Source organism: Carlito syrichta, unplaced genomic scaffold, assembly GCF_000164805.1.
Source record: "Carlito syrichta isolate Samal-C Ts95f unplaced genomic scaffold, Tarsius_syrichta-2.0.1 Scaffold116466, whole genome shotgun sequence".
Taxonomy (NCBI): Eukaryota; Metazoa; Chordata; class Mammalia; order Primates; family Tarsiidae; genus Carlito; species Carlito syrichta.
This window is the reverse complement of record NW_007060562.1, coordinates 97,033-112,252: the sequence shown is the minus strand read 5'-3', so window position 1 is coordinate 112,252 and position 15,220 is coordinate 97,033. Positions and strand designations below refer to the sequence as shown.

General features: G+C 52.3%; 1 protein-coding gene across 1 annotated transcript in view; it reads left to right on the top strand.

The window, feature by feature from the left end:
- SYNDIG1 (synapse differentiation inducing 1) overlaps window positions 1-15,220 on the top strand; it is a 69,486-nt gene that overhangs the window by 15,401 nt on the left and 38,865 nt on the right. The window contains exon 2 of the mRNA XM_008074370.1: window positions 3,866-4,003. Within this exon, the coding sequence (XP_008072561.1) occupies window positions 3,866-4,003 (138 nt within the window). The remainder of the gene's footprint in view (window positions 1-3,865; window positions 4,004-15,220) is intronic.

Genomic DNA, 15,220 nt, shown 5'->3' with positions numbered 1-15,220 from the left:
TAATGTTGCAGTGAATAATAACTTCATGCACGTGCAGTCTTATATTTTGGGAGGTGAATCTTTGGGATAAATTGGTAGAACTGGGTTGCTGGACCAAGAAACACCCCACATCTTCCATTTTGTTGCATGTTGACAAATCTGTTTCCTAAAGGCTGCGCCAACTTACCATCCCTACAGACCACAGGGCACATGGCTGACTTCTGACAACTCTACGGTAAGAAGCAGTGCCTCAGAGCCGCCATCACATTCTTTTCTCTAAGGTCGATGGAGTCAGGCGTCGTCCCCCCTTGGATTCGGACAAGCCACAGGAGCTCCTAGGACATGACCCTAAGCGTGCTTGAGCTTCTGGGTCCACTTCTCCCCACGTGGCTCCAAGTGAGGCTGTGATGCAAAAGGCCAAGCCAGGAGTCGGCCCCCTTGTTCCTGCATTTGCCTTTTAGCCAGTCCAAATCCATGGTACCAAAATGAGCTTGGACTTTGCGTCTGAAAACTGCGCAAAGCACGGAGGGTTAGGTGCTGAGTTCCTGGCAACAGGTGAGGAGACCCAGGATGGCTGTGGCCCTGGCAACTACAGGTCAACTTGGCTCTTCTATGCCGGACTTGCCCACGCAGATGCTGCAAACATTGAGCAGGACACAAGTATTCAGTGGACCAAAGTTCGGTGGTAACTTGACATTCTATGGTAAGAACAGCCACCTGGGCTAGTCATCAGAGGCAGTGTGCCTGCTTGTTTCTGGGATCGATGTGGGATCATCCTGGTTTTCTCAAGCAGGGAGCAGAGGGGCATGGTGCCAGGCATGGCCTGGGTGTGGGCACCCTGGGCCCCACTTCCACCTGCGCTCCTGCCCTCTGAGCCCCAGGTGTGCAACACTCTCCTGACCCAGGGCCTTGGCATGTGCCGTTTCCGCTGCACACAGGCCTCTTACTGAGTGGGGACTGACTGTTGAGAGGTCTCGATTTCTTCACAAAGCCTGAAGTCCTACAGCACAGTTACATCCACACCATGTAAAACAAAAACACGAGAGTAGAAAAAACACCAGTGTGACCTGGGCTGTGCAGAACCTGTGGGAGGCCCAGGAGTGCCCCTTCCCAAGGTCTTGCTTGCAAAGGGGACCTCACAAGGTTTCAGACTCCTTGGGACACCTCCGACTCACCCATGCCCTGCTACGTGACCCATGCTGTGGAGTCTTCAGAGTGGCCATCTTGCATGCTGAGTCTTTCGAGGCGGGAGGCTGTATGTTTTTCCCACCTGGTTTATGAGCATCTACGTGTCCCCTCCCGGACTGGCCTCATCCCCTCCCCTCCCTATCGAGTGACACAATGCCCACAGCCCCCCATGCCCACAGAGCGCTCACGGACAGAAGACAGAACAAGAAGAGGAGCTGGGGCGGCTGTGTCTGCCCTGTAATTTGTCTGCGTTTTTAAAATCTTTTTCAATCAATGTTGACTAATTATTTTGGTGCATGTAGCCACAACTTTGTAATTTGCAGAGTGTGGTTCCTTTATGCTTCTAAATTAAAGTCTGCAGGGATTTTGGGGGAGTGCCCTGAAGCTTAGATCTTCCCGTGGATGGTGGTGTGATTCCAAAATAGTTTCTCAAGGCGGAAGGAAAGACTTCTGGCTGCCCCGTGGTCTCTGGCAGCAGTTTCCAGAGCACTGTCTGGTCGCCAAAACCTTACTATTGCCACCACCCAAGAGGCCCTCAGAGACCTGGTAGCAGTGGAGGGTTTTGCCGAAGCCAAGTTGCCTGTGCGTGAGCAAGGCTCTGGGCCCCAGAGCAAGTGGACACCTCCAATCCCTGACTCCACAGCCACCACCTGGCGCTTCCACCATGGGGCAGGTGTTCCAACCTCCTGGAGCCTCTCCTTTGGGCTCTGTAAGATAGAAATGACCTTAAAGTAGTAATAACATTGATTTCCAGAGTGAGAATCCGTGAGCTCAGAGAAATAAAACTGTGAGAACTAAAAACAAGAAAAAAGAAACAGAGCACTCCGACACCAACTGGAGTCCCTGGGCAGATGTGCTGCTGCCATCTGGGACGTACATCATGGCATGTGACTGTGGCCTGAGGCCCCTCAGAGTTGGGGTCAGGGGAACTAGAGAGGTGGCCTCTCTGAGGCCCCTGGGCACCAGCGGGCGTGGCTTAGGCTGGGCTTCCAAGTGCCTGCTGCTAAGACGGCCCCTTCTGGAGCTCCCAGCCAGGCACCACCCCCAACCCTTATGCCACTTGTTGGAAGGACCCAAGGGTGGACAGGGCCAGTGTAAAAACACAGCTGTGAGATGCTGGGCCCCATGCAGCACGTCCACCTGGGCGCCAGCCTCCCCCACGAAGGAGGCGTCCCTGTGGATTGTCTCGCTTCTTCCTTGATGACTGTAATGACAGCAATTTCCATTTCCTCTCACTGTTCCTAAGACCATCTGGAGGCCGGTGCAAAGAAAGAATGGAAATCTCAGACCAGCTCACAGACAGGAGCTGAGTCTTCCAGCCCCTTGGAGGGAGGCTGCTGCCTCGGGGAGCAGGGCCATGGGAGGGGTGTGTCTGGGTGGGCCTTGGCCTGTTGAGTAATACCTCTGAGCCCATCCCATAGGCCTGTCTGTGTGGGTCAGGTGGGCAGTGATGAACTGAGCTCATTAAAGCCTGCAGTGCCAGGGAGCTTTGTCCTCTCACTGTGGTGCCAGGCATCTGTGGGATCATGGAAGGATATGATGGGCAGTGTCATGTGCATTTAGTTGGCAAAAGCAGAAAAGTACATCATGGTCCCTGGTGGGCCTCTGTGAGGGGAAGTTCTGGGCACTGGGGGTGCCACTGGCCATGGAGCAGGCTCACACCCACACACTTTTGTCTAGTACCATAGGTGACTCCTCCACTGGAGCCACCTGGAAATGGCAGCCTGGCCTTGTGCAGCTGGAGTGTCCCTGACGTCCCCAACCTCACCAGAGGCCTCCAACTGAATGACCTCCAGCAGCTGGGAAGGGTGCGAGAAAGGCCCTGCGCCCCCCAAGCAGAAACGCTCATGGCTACATTAGGACATAGCACCTGGGCCAGACACAGCCCTGTCTTTTGAGGGCAGGCCCACAGGCAGGACAGCAAGAGAAGGCAAGTGTCCACACCCTCAGAGGGACGGCGGGGAGTTGAACACCTGCAGGACCCGGCCTTTCAGTGCCTGCTGTAGGGGGGATCTGGCAGAGGCCTTCCCCGCCAGGTGCGTGTTGGGATTCTCTGAGTTGACCTCTAAAAGTCCCCGTGTCCAACCTCCCACCCCCATGTCGGCATTCCTGAAGCTTCTCGACAGGCCTGGGAGGAGCCCCACCCTGTAAGGCGCCCACAGGCAGCCAAAGCAGCATCCTCAGGATGAGCTGCACATTCTGGGGAAGCCAGGGTCCCCCTCCACCTTGACTCAGTTCAGAGTCAAAGGACGCATGAGGGGTGATTCAGGAAACAGTGTCCTGTTCTGCTGCCCACACCAGCCCTACCCTGTCCTGTAATCAGCGAGAGGTCTCAGAATAACAAGTGGACTCTGTGGGGATACGCCTCCTAACAGTCCCCAGGCTAGGCTCCCGAGGGTGACACCTTACCACTCCAGCCGGGCACTCGGTCCTGGGCTGCGACACATGCAGCTCTCTGTTGGGCTGTGCCAACTGTGGACCAGCCCAAGGGCCCTGCACTAGGGGCAGGGGTCCCAGGCTCAGTAGATTTCCGTGGCCGTGGCATCAGCCCATGAGGCTATGTCCTCACCGCAGTGATGGGAGCATGGATGACTTCAGAAGCGCAGTGTCTTCCTAGAGGCAGCCCCATGCCCTGCACCTCAGGATGTTCCTCACCAACCCTCTTATTAACCTTCCCTCCCCTCCCTGCCCCCAACAGAGTGACTACTCCAGCGACACTGAGAGTGAAGACAACTTCCTGATGATGCCCCCACGGGACCACCTGGGCCTCAGCGTCTTCTCCATGCTCTGCTGCTTCTGGCCTCTGGGCATTGCAGCCTTCTACCTGTCACATGAGGTGAGGCGTCCGTTGGGTGGTGGCACACGTGTGCAGGCATGGCGGTGTGGCCAGGGATTTGGCCGTGTGGACGTAGTCAAGGCAGTGTGGACAGGTATGCGCAGTGTGGACAGGTATGCGCAGTGTGGACAGGGGTGCAGTGGTGTGGATGGGGGAGGAGCGATGTGGACATGGACATGGCAGTGTGGACGCGGCACATCCAGACCAGGAGAGGGAGCACCCAGAAACCCGTTCAGCTCCTGCTACAAGGAGCCAATACTTGAGTACTTGGAGAGCCTCCAGGAGAACCGGGGCACCCCGGGTCATTCAGGCTGCCCCCCTGAGCCATGGCCTGTCCTGGCAAAGGTGGGACAACCCTCAGGAAGGTGTCAGGTGGCACTTAGGAGTTCATTGCCTGTGGGAGCCATGCCTGTGCTGAAACCTGGGGCTGCCTGGTGGGGCCCAGCCCAGTGCTGGAAGCCCCTGTGTACACTGCACCCCTACTGGGACACATCAGGGCAGTCCCCCAGGAAAGGGGGTTCTCTCTATGGCACGAGCACTGCAGGCTCTTCCCAGAACTGAACAGGTGACTTCCAACATCTCCTCAAAGCCTCCCTTCTGCACTCCAGCCCTATGCCATGTTCATGGGGGAAAGATGGGGCACCCCACCCTCCAGGAGCCTGCATTGAAGGGCCTGTCCTTTTCCTGGCAGTGGGACCACTTCAGCACCAATGCTACATGGTAACTGCCAAGTTTTAGAAGGGGACGGGCCTTTCTGTCTTGGATTCCCCTGCGGGAGGCACTCCCTGCACCATGGCATGGGGGGCAGGCAGGGTTGAACTCAGGGGCCCAGGGAGAGGCCACCTAGGCAGGAGGAGAGGCTGCTCCTTTTGTGACGACACAGGGGGCACACAACACATCCCTGCCCATGCGCCCAGGTTGGAGCCCTGTCTGGAGCTGGGGAAGCTGCAGAAGGTTCTTCTGTCCAAAGACGACTGTAATAAAATTCCAGGCAGTGGCTGAAGAGGCTGCCTTGGGACTCTTCTTCCCAGGAGGTCATCTTCCTCCCAGTGCCGTAGGAGCCTCTCAGGCCTGGATCTGATGACTCAAAGCATTAATACCTCTGATCACAGCAGGTTCATTTACTCTTTGTTGGCAGCGAATGCCAAGTGCCTTTTCTTAGAGTCCTCTGCTCCATCTTTGGGGTGGGCTCAGACACATTTAGCATGCAAAGCATTACCTGTAGGCATCAGACAGCTCCAGCTCTGGCCTGTAGTCTCTGACTTGGTGCTTTCCCTCTGAGGATGCACGCTGGAGAGCAGGAGCCCATGTTCCTGCCAAGAGCTGAATTGTGAGTCCCCACACAGGGCCTGATCCACATCCCTTCAGGGCTGCACTCTTCCTGGTTGGATCACCCTGGGCAACTGTGCAGTCTGCAGCAGTGGCGGCTCTGGGCACTGCTGCAGATCCAGAGCCAGCAGCCCTGCACAGGGTGCTCAGTGGGTCCCCAGGGCTGACTGTTCTGTTGCCAGCCCCCTCTGCAGACTCACCCTCAGCAGGCCAGGAGGGGAGACCCAGGAGCCTAGCACAGATAGAGCAGGCACACCCGGAGGGGCCTGCACAAAATTAAATCAGCACTCTGCCAGGGAGGCAGCTGGGTGTGTGACTCAGGCTGGAGGAGGGAGCCCGACTTGCTGGCCTTGTTGAGAAAGACCTTGTGGCCAGATCCCGGGCTCCCCAGCCCTCACCAGAAGCTCCTCGGCAAAACACAAATGGTTGTTCCTCTTAGCACAGATCCTCTCAGTGCTTGCTGATAGTAAGGCTGTGTCTGCTTATTGTCAGAATAACACAGTGTCAAATGGCCTCCAGGGCAGGGAGTCACCCGAGGTTACAGATGTGAAGGCACATATAGACCCCAGGAGTGACTGAAGTGACTGGTGCCCACTGTGTGCTGCTGGACACCTGAGCCATCCCAGCACTGGGTCCAGAGGCAAAAGGGCCCCTGGAAGGAGAAAGATGTGCATTTCTGTAGCAGAGTCTACTGGCTCTGAGACTGTGGTCATGGAGCAGTGTGACAACAGGAGCAGGAGTGTCCCAGTGAGTTTTACTAACCGAGCACCAGCCGGGCCTGAACGTGTTGTGGGACGTATACACCCGGCACAGGTGTGACCTTCCCCAGGTGCCTGCTGGACATACACATTGGTCAGCCCACTTCAGGCCTTTCAGAGTCCCTGGGGGGCCCAGGAATATGCATTTGGAGGAGCTCCCAGCAAGTTCTGATGCTGCTCAGGGATGAGCCTGCTGTCACATGAGAAGGACCTTGAAGGAACGGGGTGACATGGGCACCAAGGTCCAAGTCAGCAGGATAAGTGTGTCTAAAGCCACAGTCCATCACACTGGGCAAAACGGAACAAGGATCTGGTTAGAGGACTTGCCTTCTCTGGAGGGAAACCCCCTTTCTTCCAAAGGCCCAGCCTCCTGGGGATGGGACAGCCTTCTCTCTGAGGCCCTGCCTTCTCTGCAGGAGAAGACTTGGCCCTGGGCTGTGGAAAGACTCAGCCTGGGGACAGGGTAGGGGCAGTGGGAGTAGTCTGATGTCCACAGCTTCATCTTGCCCTAACAGTGCTCCTTGTGCTCCAAGTGCAAGGGCCTGGAGGAAGCTCTTTGTAGAGAGGAGGCTGTGAGAATGGAGGTCCTCCTGGTGTGAGTGCAGGGAGGCCCTCTATAGAGAGGAGACTATGAGTGTGCCTTTGCTGGCACAACCCTAGCCAGGCCCGATGCTGTGGGTGATGCTGAGGACGGATGAGCCTTGTAGTTTGCTGATGACAGCTGTCACCCGTTGACATGCACACATGTTATATTTATTGTCTGCAGTGAATATCCAAGGTGGAGTATCCTCCTTTTAGAGACGAGCACAACTGCAGGTTCAAAGGAGGAGAGAATGGCTGCCATCCTGGAGGCTGCCTGTGTGCGTCCTGGGTTGGCGTTCATATGTGGAGCCCCAGACCACTCTTTCTGCAATGAGACTTTGACTTTCATCTGTTTGCAAACACAAATAGAAACAGAGTCCCTGCTTCCAGATCCACAGCCCTGGCCCAGCAGGAGCGGGTGTGGTGAGGCAGAAGCCACCCTTCATCCCATCTCTCAGACAGGCAGTGACTGGCACTGACCCTGGGGCAGCCCCACCCAGAGGCCTCGGTTGGGCCCTGCACCCACAGGCCTGAGGGCATGAGCACCCGCTCCACTGGCTGATGTCTTTGCACTCAAGCATTTATTATGTCTTGATCTAATTTCATTTCATAAAATGTTTCTTTTCTTTAATAACTGCAACATTATAACCATAATTAAATGAGAAAAGGGCATTAGGAACCAGATTATAAATAACACTAGCAAAGAGAATTGGGCAAATTAGGGGGCAAGGTGACGTTCCTTTTGGGCCTGAAAATCTAGTGTCTAGATTAGTGTCCAGCCCAGCCAGCAGCCATGTTCCCAGAGGTTTGTTCATTGGTCCATGGATTATGAATGCTTCTCGTATGCCAAGCCCTGCTCAGTGGTTGGGTGGGACACAGTGGTAGCTCTCCCCCGCACCACAGAGCTGCCGCTGGCGTGAGTCACAGGCCAAAAGCAGCACACGGTGGTGGACTGTCCAGTAGTGCGGAAGTGAGGCTGGAGGTGTGTGTGAGCCATGCAACTGGGAATCACATACCAAATGGTGGCCATGGACAGGCTCGGTGATGGAACCACGAGCAAAGCCAGGAGGGGCTCTGGAAGAAGAGGCTCCAGGTAGAGGGACAGGCAATGCAAAGACCCTGGGGTGGCACGTACCTGGCGTGTGAGAACCTGTGAAGCCCACAGATGGAGCAGGGTGATAGCTGGGTGTGCAAGCAGGAAGTTAGGGAGAGGACAGGCAGGGCGGCTCAACCCCACGGGGCCCTCTAGGCTGCAGTAGGGTGGCAACTTTCACCTGGGATGAGAAGCCACTGGGGGCCTGGGCAGGGCGGAAGCCCATCTGCATACACACCCTCCAGGAGCCTGGCGGGGGCGGGCCGCGGGGTAGGAGGCATGTGAGGGTTGCCCCAGCATCCAGAGATGTTGGTGTTCTGACTGCAGCCAGGGATGCGGACTTCACAAGAAGCAGGAGACAGGGTGCCTCATGGAAGAGTGACCCACAGGTTGACAGCGTGTGGGGAAGGGAAGGGGAAGGGTGCGCCAAGGAGGGGAAGCAGCATGTACCATGGGAGCAGGGTGAGTCCGGCTGAGCCCACTGTCACATCCTCAAGTGGAGACCCCCAGCCTCTGGGGTTCCTGGAGGCATCTGAGCTGAGGGTGGGCATGGGAGGCAGGAACCGTACTGTGACCACCCACATGGGATGAGCCCTAAGGGAGCCAGAGGGGAGGCTCCTAGGGATGCAGCTGGACCCAGCAGAATGGGCACTGACCTGTGGGTGCTAGACCAGCCCCATCTTGATCTGGTGCGGGGTGGGCTGTGACACTCTCGAGCTGTGGTCACTTTTCTGTTTCTGCGATAATTCACTTAGAATCATGACCATAAAGAATAAAGTCGTGTCCTTTGCTTTGTTTGATTTTACACAGAAGCCACAGCATGTTTGTATGTGATAAAATGGCCCCACAGGGAGGAAAGTCAGTGTTGTGAAATCACAGGGGAGCGAGAGGGTGGTGGGGTGAGAACCCCCTGCACCTCACACTCAGACACCCTCTCCTCCCCACTGCTTGGGTGGGCACGTCAGGGAGTGGCTGGGAGGAGTCAGGTCATCTCCATCCATCTCGGACCCCGCCCCTACGGGTTCCAACCCCCCAGGGTGTGCTCAGCAGTTCCTGGTGAGGTCCTCCTGGACTGATCCACCAAACAGTACCCAGTGTCACTGGAACCACAGTGTGACTCTAGATTGGACACATCCCACATTGGGAGAGCCACATCTGTCCAACACCCTTGCCTCTTGCCTTCAGTGAAGTAACAGCCCAGCTCGTGGCTCCCAGGGAGATGTCAGGCCTGCCCCATCTGACTCAGTAAAACTGGATCATACTAAATCCTAGGAAAAAAGCCGGCAATCTCAGGAATGACAGTGCCAGAGGTGCTTGTGACTCCTCCTGCATGTGACACTCCGCAGCAGAACGGACGTGCAAGATAGAGAAGGCAATTGGAAGGGGAAAGTGGGGAAGGGTGACAAGCAGTGGGCTTAAGGACACAGACATCCATCTAGGTAGGAGCAAACTTAATGCTCAGTCATGGAGTAGGTGACCACAGGGACTAAAAACGTGTTATGCTAGGGAAACTGATCCCAAGATTCCTGACTCGAATACTGTACACTGTATACATGTCACAACATTTCACATGTTCCACATAAATGTGTACCAATAAGAAAATGACACAGGAAGAGGGGACACACCTCATCAACAAGGGTACCTGCATATGAATATTTGTATACCTAATGCTGAATTGTACCCCACATCTTTAAAATAAAAATTTAAAAGTTAAAAATAAAAAAATTTTAAAAAAAGAAAATGACACTGCAGAATGCAGGCATTTGTTGGAAGAATCAGTCAAATCATTCCCTGTCTATGTCTCATTAAACAATGTTGAGATCGCCACATGAGATATAGTGTTGTACATCTTTGAAAGTTAGGAAGAAGGAAAGGGAACTGGAAGGAAATCATCAATTTTATTAATCCTTTCAAAATACAAGTCTGAGCCTTTCCTTTTTTTTGGATATAGATGGATGGGTGGCTGGATGAATGGATGGATAGACAGACAGAGACATCTCACAAAAGGCAGTATTGTTGTTGTTTTGCATAGTCAGCATTTGTTTGTAAAAACCCACATGTTCCACTTCTTCACTCCCCGTTCCTGCCTAAGTCTTTGGCCTTCCAGCTTGAATAATCCCCTTCTGCCTGAAGAGTGTCCTTCAAAAGTCCTTTTGCTGTGGACCTGCCATGATCAACTGCCTGTTGTATGATGCTAGAAATTCTTTTCACCATGTTTATCCTTGCTCACTGGGCACAGGGTTCTCGTTGACAGTTTCCTCGTTCATTGTGTCCCAACCCACTTGCTGAGTTCCAATATGGTTTTTTGTTTATTTATCCATTTTAAACTTTCTGTGTTTCTTCTTTTTCAGATCTGCTATAACCTTTTTTGTATGTTCCAATTGTCTCCCAAGAGCTTCAATCTCTGCCTTATTTCCATGAACATAGTAAGCCAGGGTGTTTCATCTCTTCCTGATAATTAGAGTATCTGGGGTCCCTCTGAGTCTGTTTCTTAAGTTTGTCTGTTCTCCCACTTTCTCACTCATGCTATATTTACTTAGATATTGCTGCTTGGATGCTGGTCATTGTCCTTGAAAAAGTATTCATGGTAGGTTGAGATTCATGAAGATTAGGATGACACCACCATCCTTCAGATAGATTCTTTCCTTGCTTTTTCTAGGACATGGAGCACAAAAAAATTCAGGAAAGTCTTAGTCTATACTCAAGTTTCGAGCTGTCATCCATGATGGGACTGATAGATGCCTGGGTCGGTTTTTCTCCTGTGGCTTAGATCTTTGGTGCTCCACCCTGAGGCAAGGGCTAGTCTACCAGAACCTCTCTCTTGGGTGGGCTCTGAACCCCAACTTGGATTCTTACTGCCCCACAAAGTAGCCAAAATTCACCCAACAGGATGATTACTCTTATGGTCAGCAATCATCACCAAGGCAAACATGTCCCTGTGTGACTGGCTCATCTGGATTCTTGTCCTGTTTCTCTGGTCTTGACCTGATAATCCCTCATCGTTTCTCTCTTTGATGCTTGTTAGAATATTCTTTAATATTTCTTTAAGCTTTAGTAGCTGTCTTCTGCAGAAGGGTTACTAGTTGGCATTATTAGAAGCAGCAATCTGTGTTGATCTATTTTCTTATTTATACAGATAACATATTCCTTTTATAACAGATGCATTTTTTAATTGGAATCTGAAGACTTGGTTAAAGGACTTGGATTGTATGTCACTGGTACAGGCTGAAGCCCGCACTTGTCTTTGCCCTGTGGAAGAAGCCAGTGCACACCACTGAGGCTGACCAAGGTGGTGGGTGAGCACTGAGACCAAGCCCACATGGACCTCATTCAACACAGGAAGAAATAACCCCATGCAAGTACCTGAAGAACCACTGAGCAGGGAATCTGGCACTGGCAGGTGCTCACTCGGTGCTGGCCGCATTCGTGTCTGATGCAGAGATCTGCACACCATGTTCTGCTTGGCCATTTCATAAAGATCTCCCAAGGGTGTCCAGAACTCAGTGGGGCTGGTCGTGCCTAAGATCAATTCAGGCCACCTAACGCCCCTGGCACAGGCCTTCTGCAGGACTGTGGGCAACTACCCTGGCCCTTGAGTCCTCGGGGAGGCAGCCTCAGGCTCAGTCCTCCAAGCTCTTTCCTCCTCCAATGCCCCTGCCCCAACCAAGGAGAGAGGACTGCTCACAAGAGCCCTTAGTTCCCTGGTCTTTCTGGCTTATTTCTGCATCACAGGGGGAAATACTAAAGACTGTGGAGCCCTGAGGGGGACACTGCCTGGGGTGGGGAGGTAGACCTCGGGATTTTGAGGGTTTGCAGCAGGAGGGAGAGACTGTGGGAAGGCAGAGGAGGGGCCAGGAAGCCCCTAGTGCAAATGGGGTCTGTCCCCCAGCAAAACATTTTAACCGAGACTGTCACTCTGAGAGGAAACTGTCGGGAAGAATAGTCAGAAAGCAGTGTGCGGAGAGAATGCAATCTAAGATCACCGTCCTTAGGCCAGAAGCTCTTTTCACAGGGATCGAGTGGACACACCCACTAGGCACTGGAGGTCCCTGTGGATGTCTGCCGCACACCTTTGGGCTTGCTGGAGGTGGATGAAGAGGACGCCCAGGGGGAAGACCCAGGTGGCTCACCCCACACAATGCCCCAACCAGGAGGACAGTCAGGGTCAACCTGTGCCTGACACTGTAATTGACCTAGGACTTTCCCAAATGCCTAAAGCAAAATGCCCTGGGTGCTGTGAGAGCTGTCACCTGTCCATCTTCTAACCATTTATCTCATCAGACCAAGCCAACATTTTCATGTTCTCCTCCCTAGGCCCTGTCACAAGACAGACTTGAGACTTTCATTACTCTTTTTCTTTCCAAGTTGTGTGCTTAGAACATGTGCATGACATGAACCCAGAGCCCCAGGTGTCCACATGCTGGATGGTAGGATCTTCCTCAAGCCTTAAGGAGAATGTTCTGCATCCCCCACCGGCTTTTGTCCTCAAGTTCATAATTTTTTAATATCCCCAAATTCATAATAAATTGAATTTACCCAATGGCTGCATTTGTTAGGCACTGGAAGATTTGGAATTAGCATAAGACCTAGTTCTCCACTTGAGAGTCACGACTCATCCAAAGTCACGGACAGGAGATCGGAATTCGTCTGAGTAAAGACACGAAATCTGTCCAAGGTCACAAACAGGTAGTTAGAGGTCATCTGGGTAAAGACACGATATCTGTGCTGGAGTCAGGAGGGAAATCTTGGCAAAAGACTTCCAGTCTAGCAGGAATGACAGGACCATACAGGAAGGAGACTGTTTCGGAGACAGGTGGCAGGGAAGACTTGAGGCAGGTCCACCTCTGCATTTCCAGGGAAATGACATGTAACTTAGGGTTACGGGCAGGCAGCAAGAGCCCTGCCAGAAGCAAGAATAGCACTGACTTTGCAGACAAGTGGACTAGAGAACATTGCTAGACAGAGGGTCCTGCATGTGTGTGAACAGTTTTAACTCATACTAGGAAATTGTGTGACAGCAGCTCAGAAGCGTCAAGCAGTGACCCTCCCTGTCTCTCCTTCTCCTTCCTCCCCCCCTTACCACCCTTCTCTGGCTCTGTCTCCACATGCATATTTAATATGCATATTTAATATGAATGTCGCCTCTGAGAGCTGTTTTGCAACTTCTGGATGTAAACAATTCCTATAAATATTAATGATCTGGTGCAGCCAAGACAAATCAGCTTCTTACTGTTTTTTCCCCTCTGGAATCTGTAGTTAGTTCCGATTGTAACTTCTTTTGGTGTGCAAATGAGCAAATGTATCATGTCTGCTTTGTTCCCTGTGGTGTGGACTTTTGGCGGCTGTGAGGTGATGCATTGTCTGGGTAATTAGCATCCTGATGCTGTATTTGTCTATGGTTGATCATCCAAGTGCTGGTCTGGGACCAGAGCTGTGTGCAACCAGGGCTGAATTCACAGGTATGGCATGGTTGGGCCTTCCCTGTGGCCCTAGAAAGGGCCAACTGCAATTACAGCACCCAATCATTTCTCTTTAATTGAGGAACTGGAGCTTTCAGGACATCACTCCCTCAACAACTGAGAGGTCCAATCTTAATCTCTGTTAAGACTGAGGTCTCCTGTGTGCGTCCTGTGGCACTGAGGAGATGCAGTGCCAGGAGCTCCCTGCTTTGTGTGGTGGCCCCCCGGCTTCTGCCACTATCTGTGTCCATTTCTGTGACATGCACGTACAGCCTAACCCAAGCCAGGTTGCACGCTCCACCAGGAATGCCCTGCTTGGTCCCAGAGGCACCAGGAAGTTGCTGCCACAGGTGTCCCTGGTCACCACATGGCAGCCTGTGTGGCCTCAGGTGGACTCTAGCTGGGTCTCAGGCTCCACGTGCCAGTGTCAAGGAATGTGACTGTGACGCTTTGGTCGGAAGACATCCCTGCCTCCTGAGCTGCAGGAAGTCAGGGGACAGACCCATCTTGCTGTAAGTGAAACTTCAAGAACAGTTGTCTCTGGGAAACTACTTCACTGAATTCTAATAGTTATGTAGCAGGTTATTAGCTCAGAGTCCATTTTGTCAAATCTTAGGTTCTGTTGACCTCACACTACTTTTTTTTTTACATTGGAAAATATAGTTTATTTGGAAAGTAGATTAGAGAGAAGAGAGAGGAGATCCACTTCCTCAAGGAAGGGGAGGGGGCCAAGGTTAGGAAACATGGCGGCCATAGCTCAAGCAGCCATGTGGACACACCAGAGTTTGACAAAGCTCATGCTACTTTGTAATATCAAAAGCATACATTCCATTTTAATGTAAAACTTTACATTACTGATGTTATTGAATACTGTATTGTTGAATATTATGTTATTATAAACTAGCAACTGGCTTATAGGTAAAAAGAGGACACATTTGAAAAGAATTAGAAACATCTACCTGAATGCTAATTCAAGTAACTTTGGGAAACTTACCGTGGTCTGTTTAATCCTTGCTGTCAGGTTTATGGAACTAGATCCTGAGAGTTTTGCCCCTGTGCTAGAGATAGCAGAGGTGACACATGCCTGGCTCTTTTAGGAAGGCCACTCCGGGAACATGTGGAGGGAGTCAGGGACAGGGCTGGATTGCAGAAGGGTGTGTGCACTTCATCTGTCAGAATGAGCCCCTTGGGTTCTGTCTGGGAAGTTAGATTAGAAGGACAGGAAAGACATCAAAGTCTGGGGGGCGATGCTGTAACCCTTTGTCTTGACGTTGCTCTGGGCGGTCGAGGCAGTGCTGTCTGTGGAGAGTCTAAACAGAGTGCAGGAGTCTCATGTTCCGTGAACTTGCTTCTTTCCACACATTTGGGCTCGTTTGCTGTTGACTGCCTGGTGGAAGTTTTTTTGAAAACTCCTCCTTGTCTGGGCTGATGGGAGGCCCCACAGAGGTCTGGCGGGCACCATGGTCCTGTTTGAAGGGTCAGGCCTCAACACTGGGGTTCATCAGGGGTGTTGGAGTAGACACTGAGGCCGGGAGAGCCTTGGCTGATGAGGAATGTCCATTCCTCCTGCTGCCTCCCACCTCAAGAGAGGAGGTCTATGGGCCCATCCACGTCCTTGACAAAGGCTCAGTTCCACTTCTTCAATCTGTAGGCACCTGCCCGGAAGTGGAGACTAAACTGCCCTCTCGTCAGTGCACAGGACCCGGGTGGCAACAGGTGGGTAGCCTTCTGTGACTACCTTCCATCCTTTGTATAGAATTTGCCAGCTGTACCCCTGGAAGAAAACCAAATGATATTTTTAAAAATCTAAATATTTACAGTGGGAAATCAAGAGCAGTTAATTGCATCCGAAACAACCAAGCATAATGTGAGAGCATTAACATCACGCCCTGCAAGTTTACTTGAAGCATTTTTATAATACATATTTGTACAGGAATCTATCTTTTTTTTTTTTTTGAGTTGGAGTCTCACTCTGTCACCCAGACTGGAGTGCAGT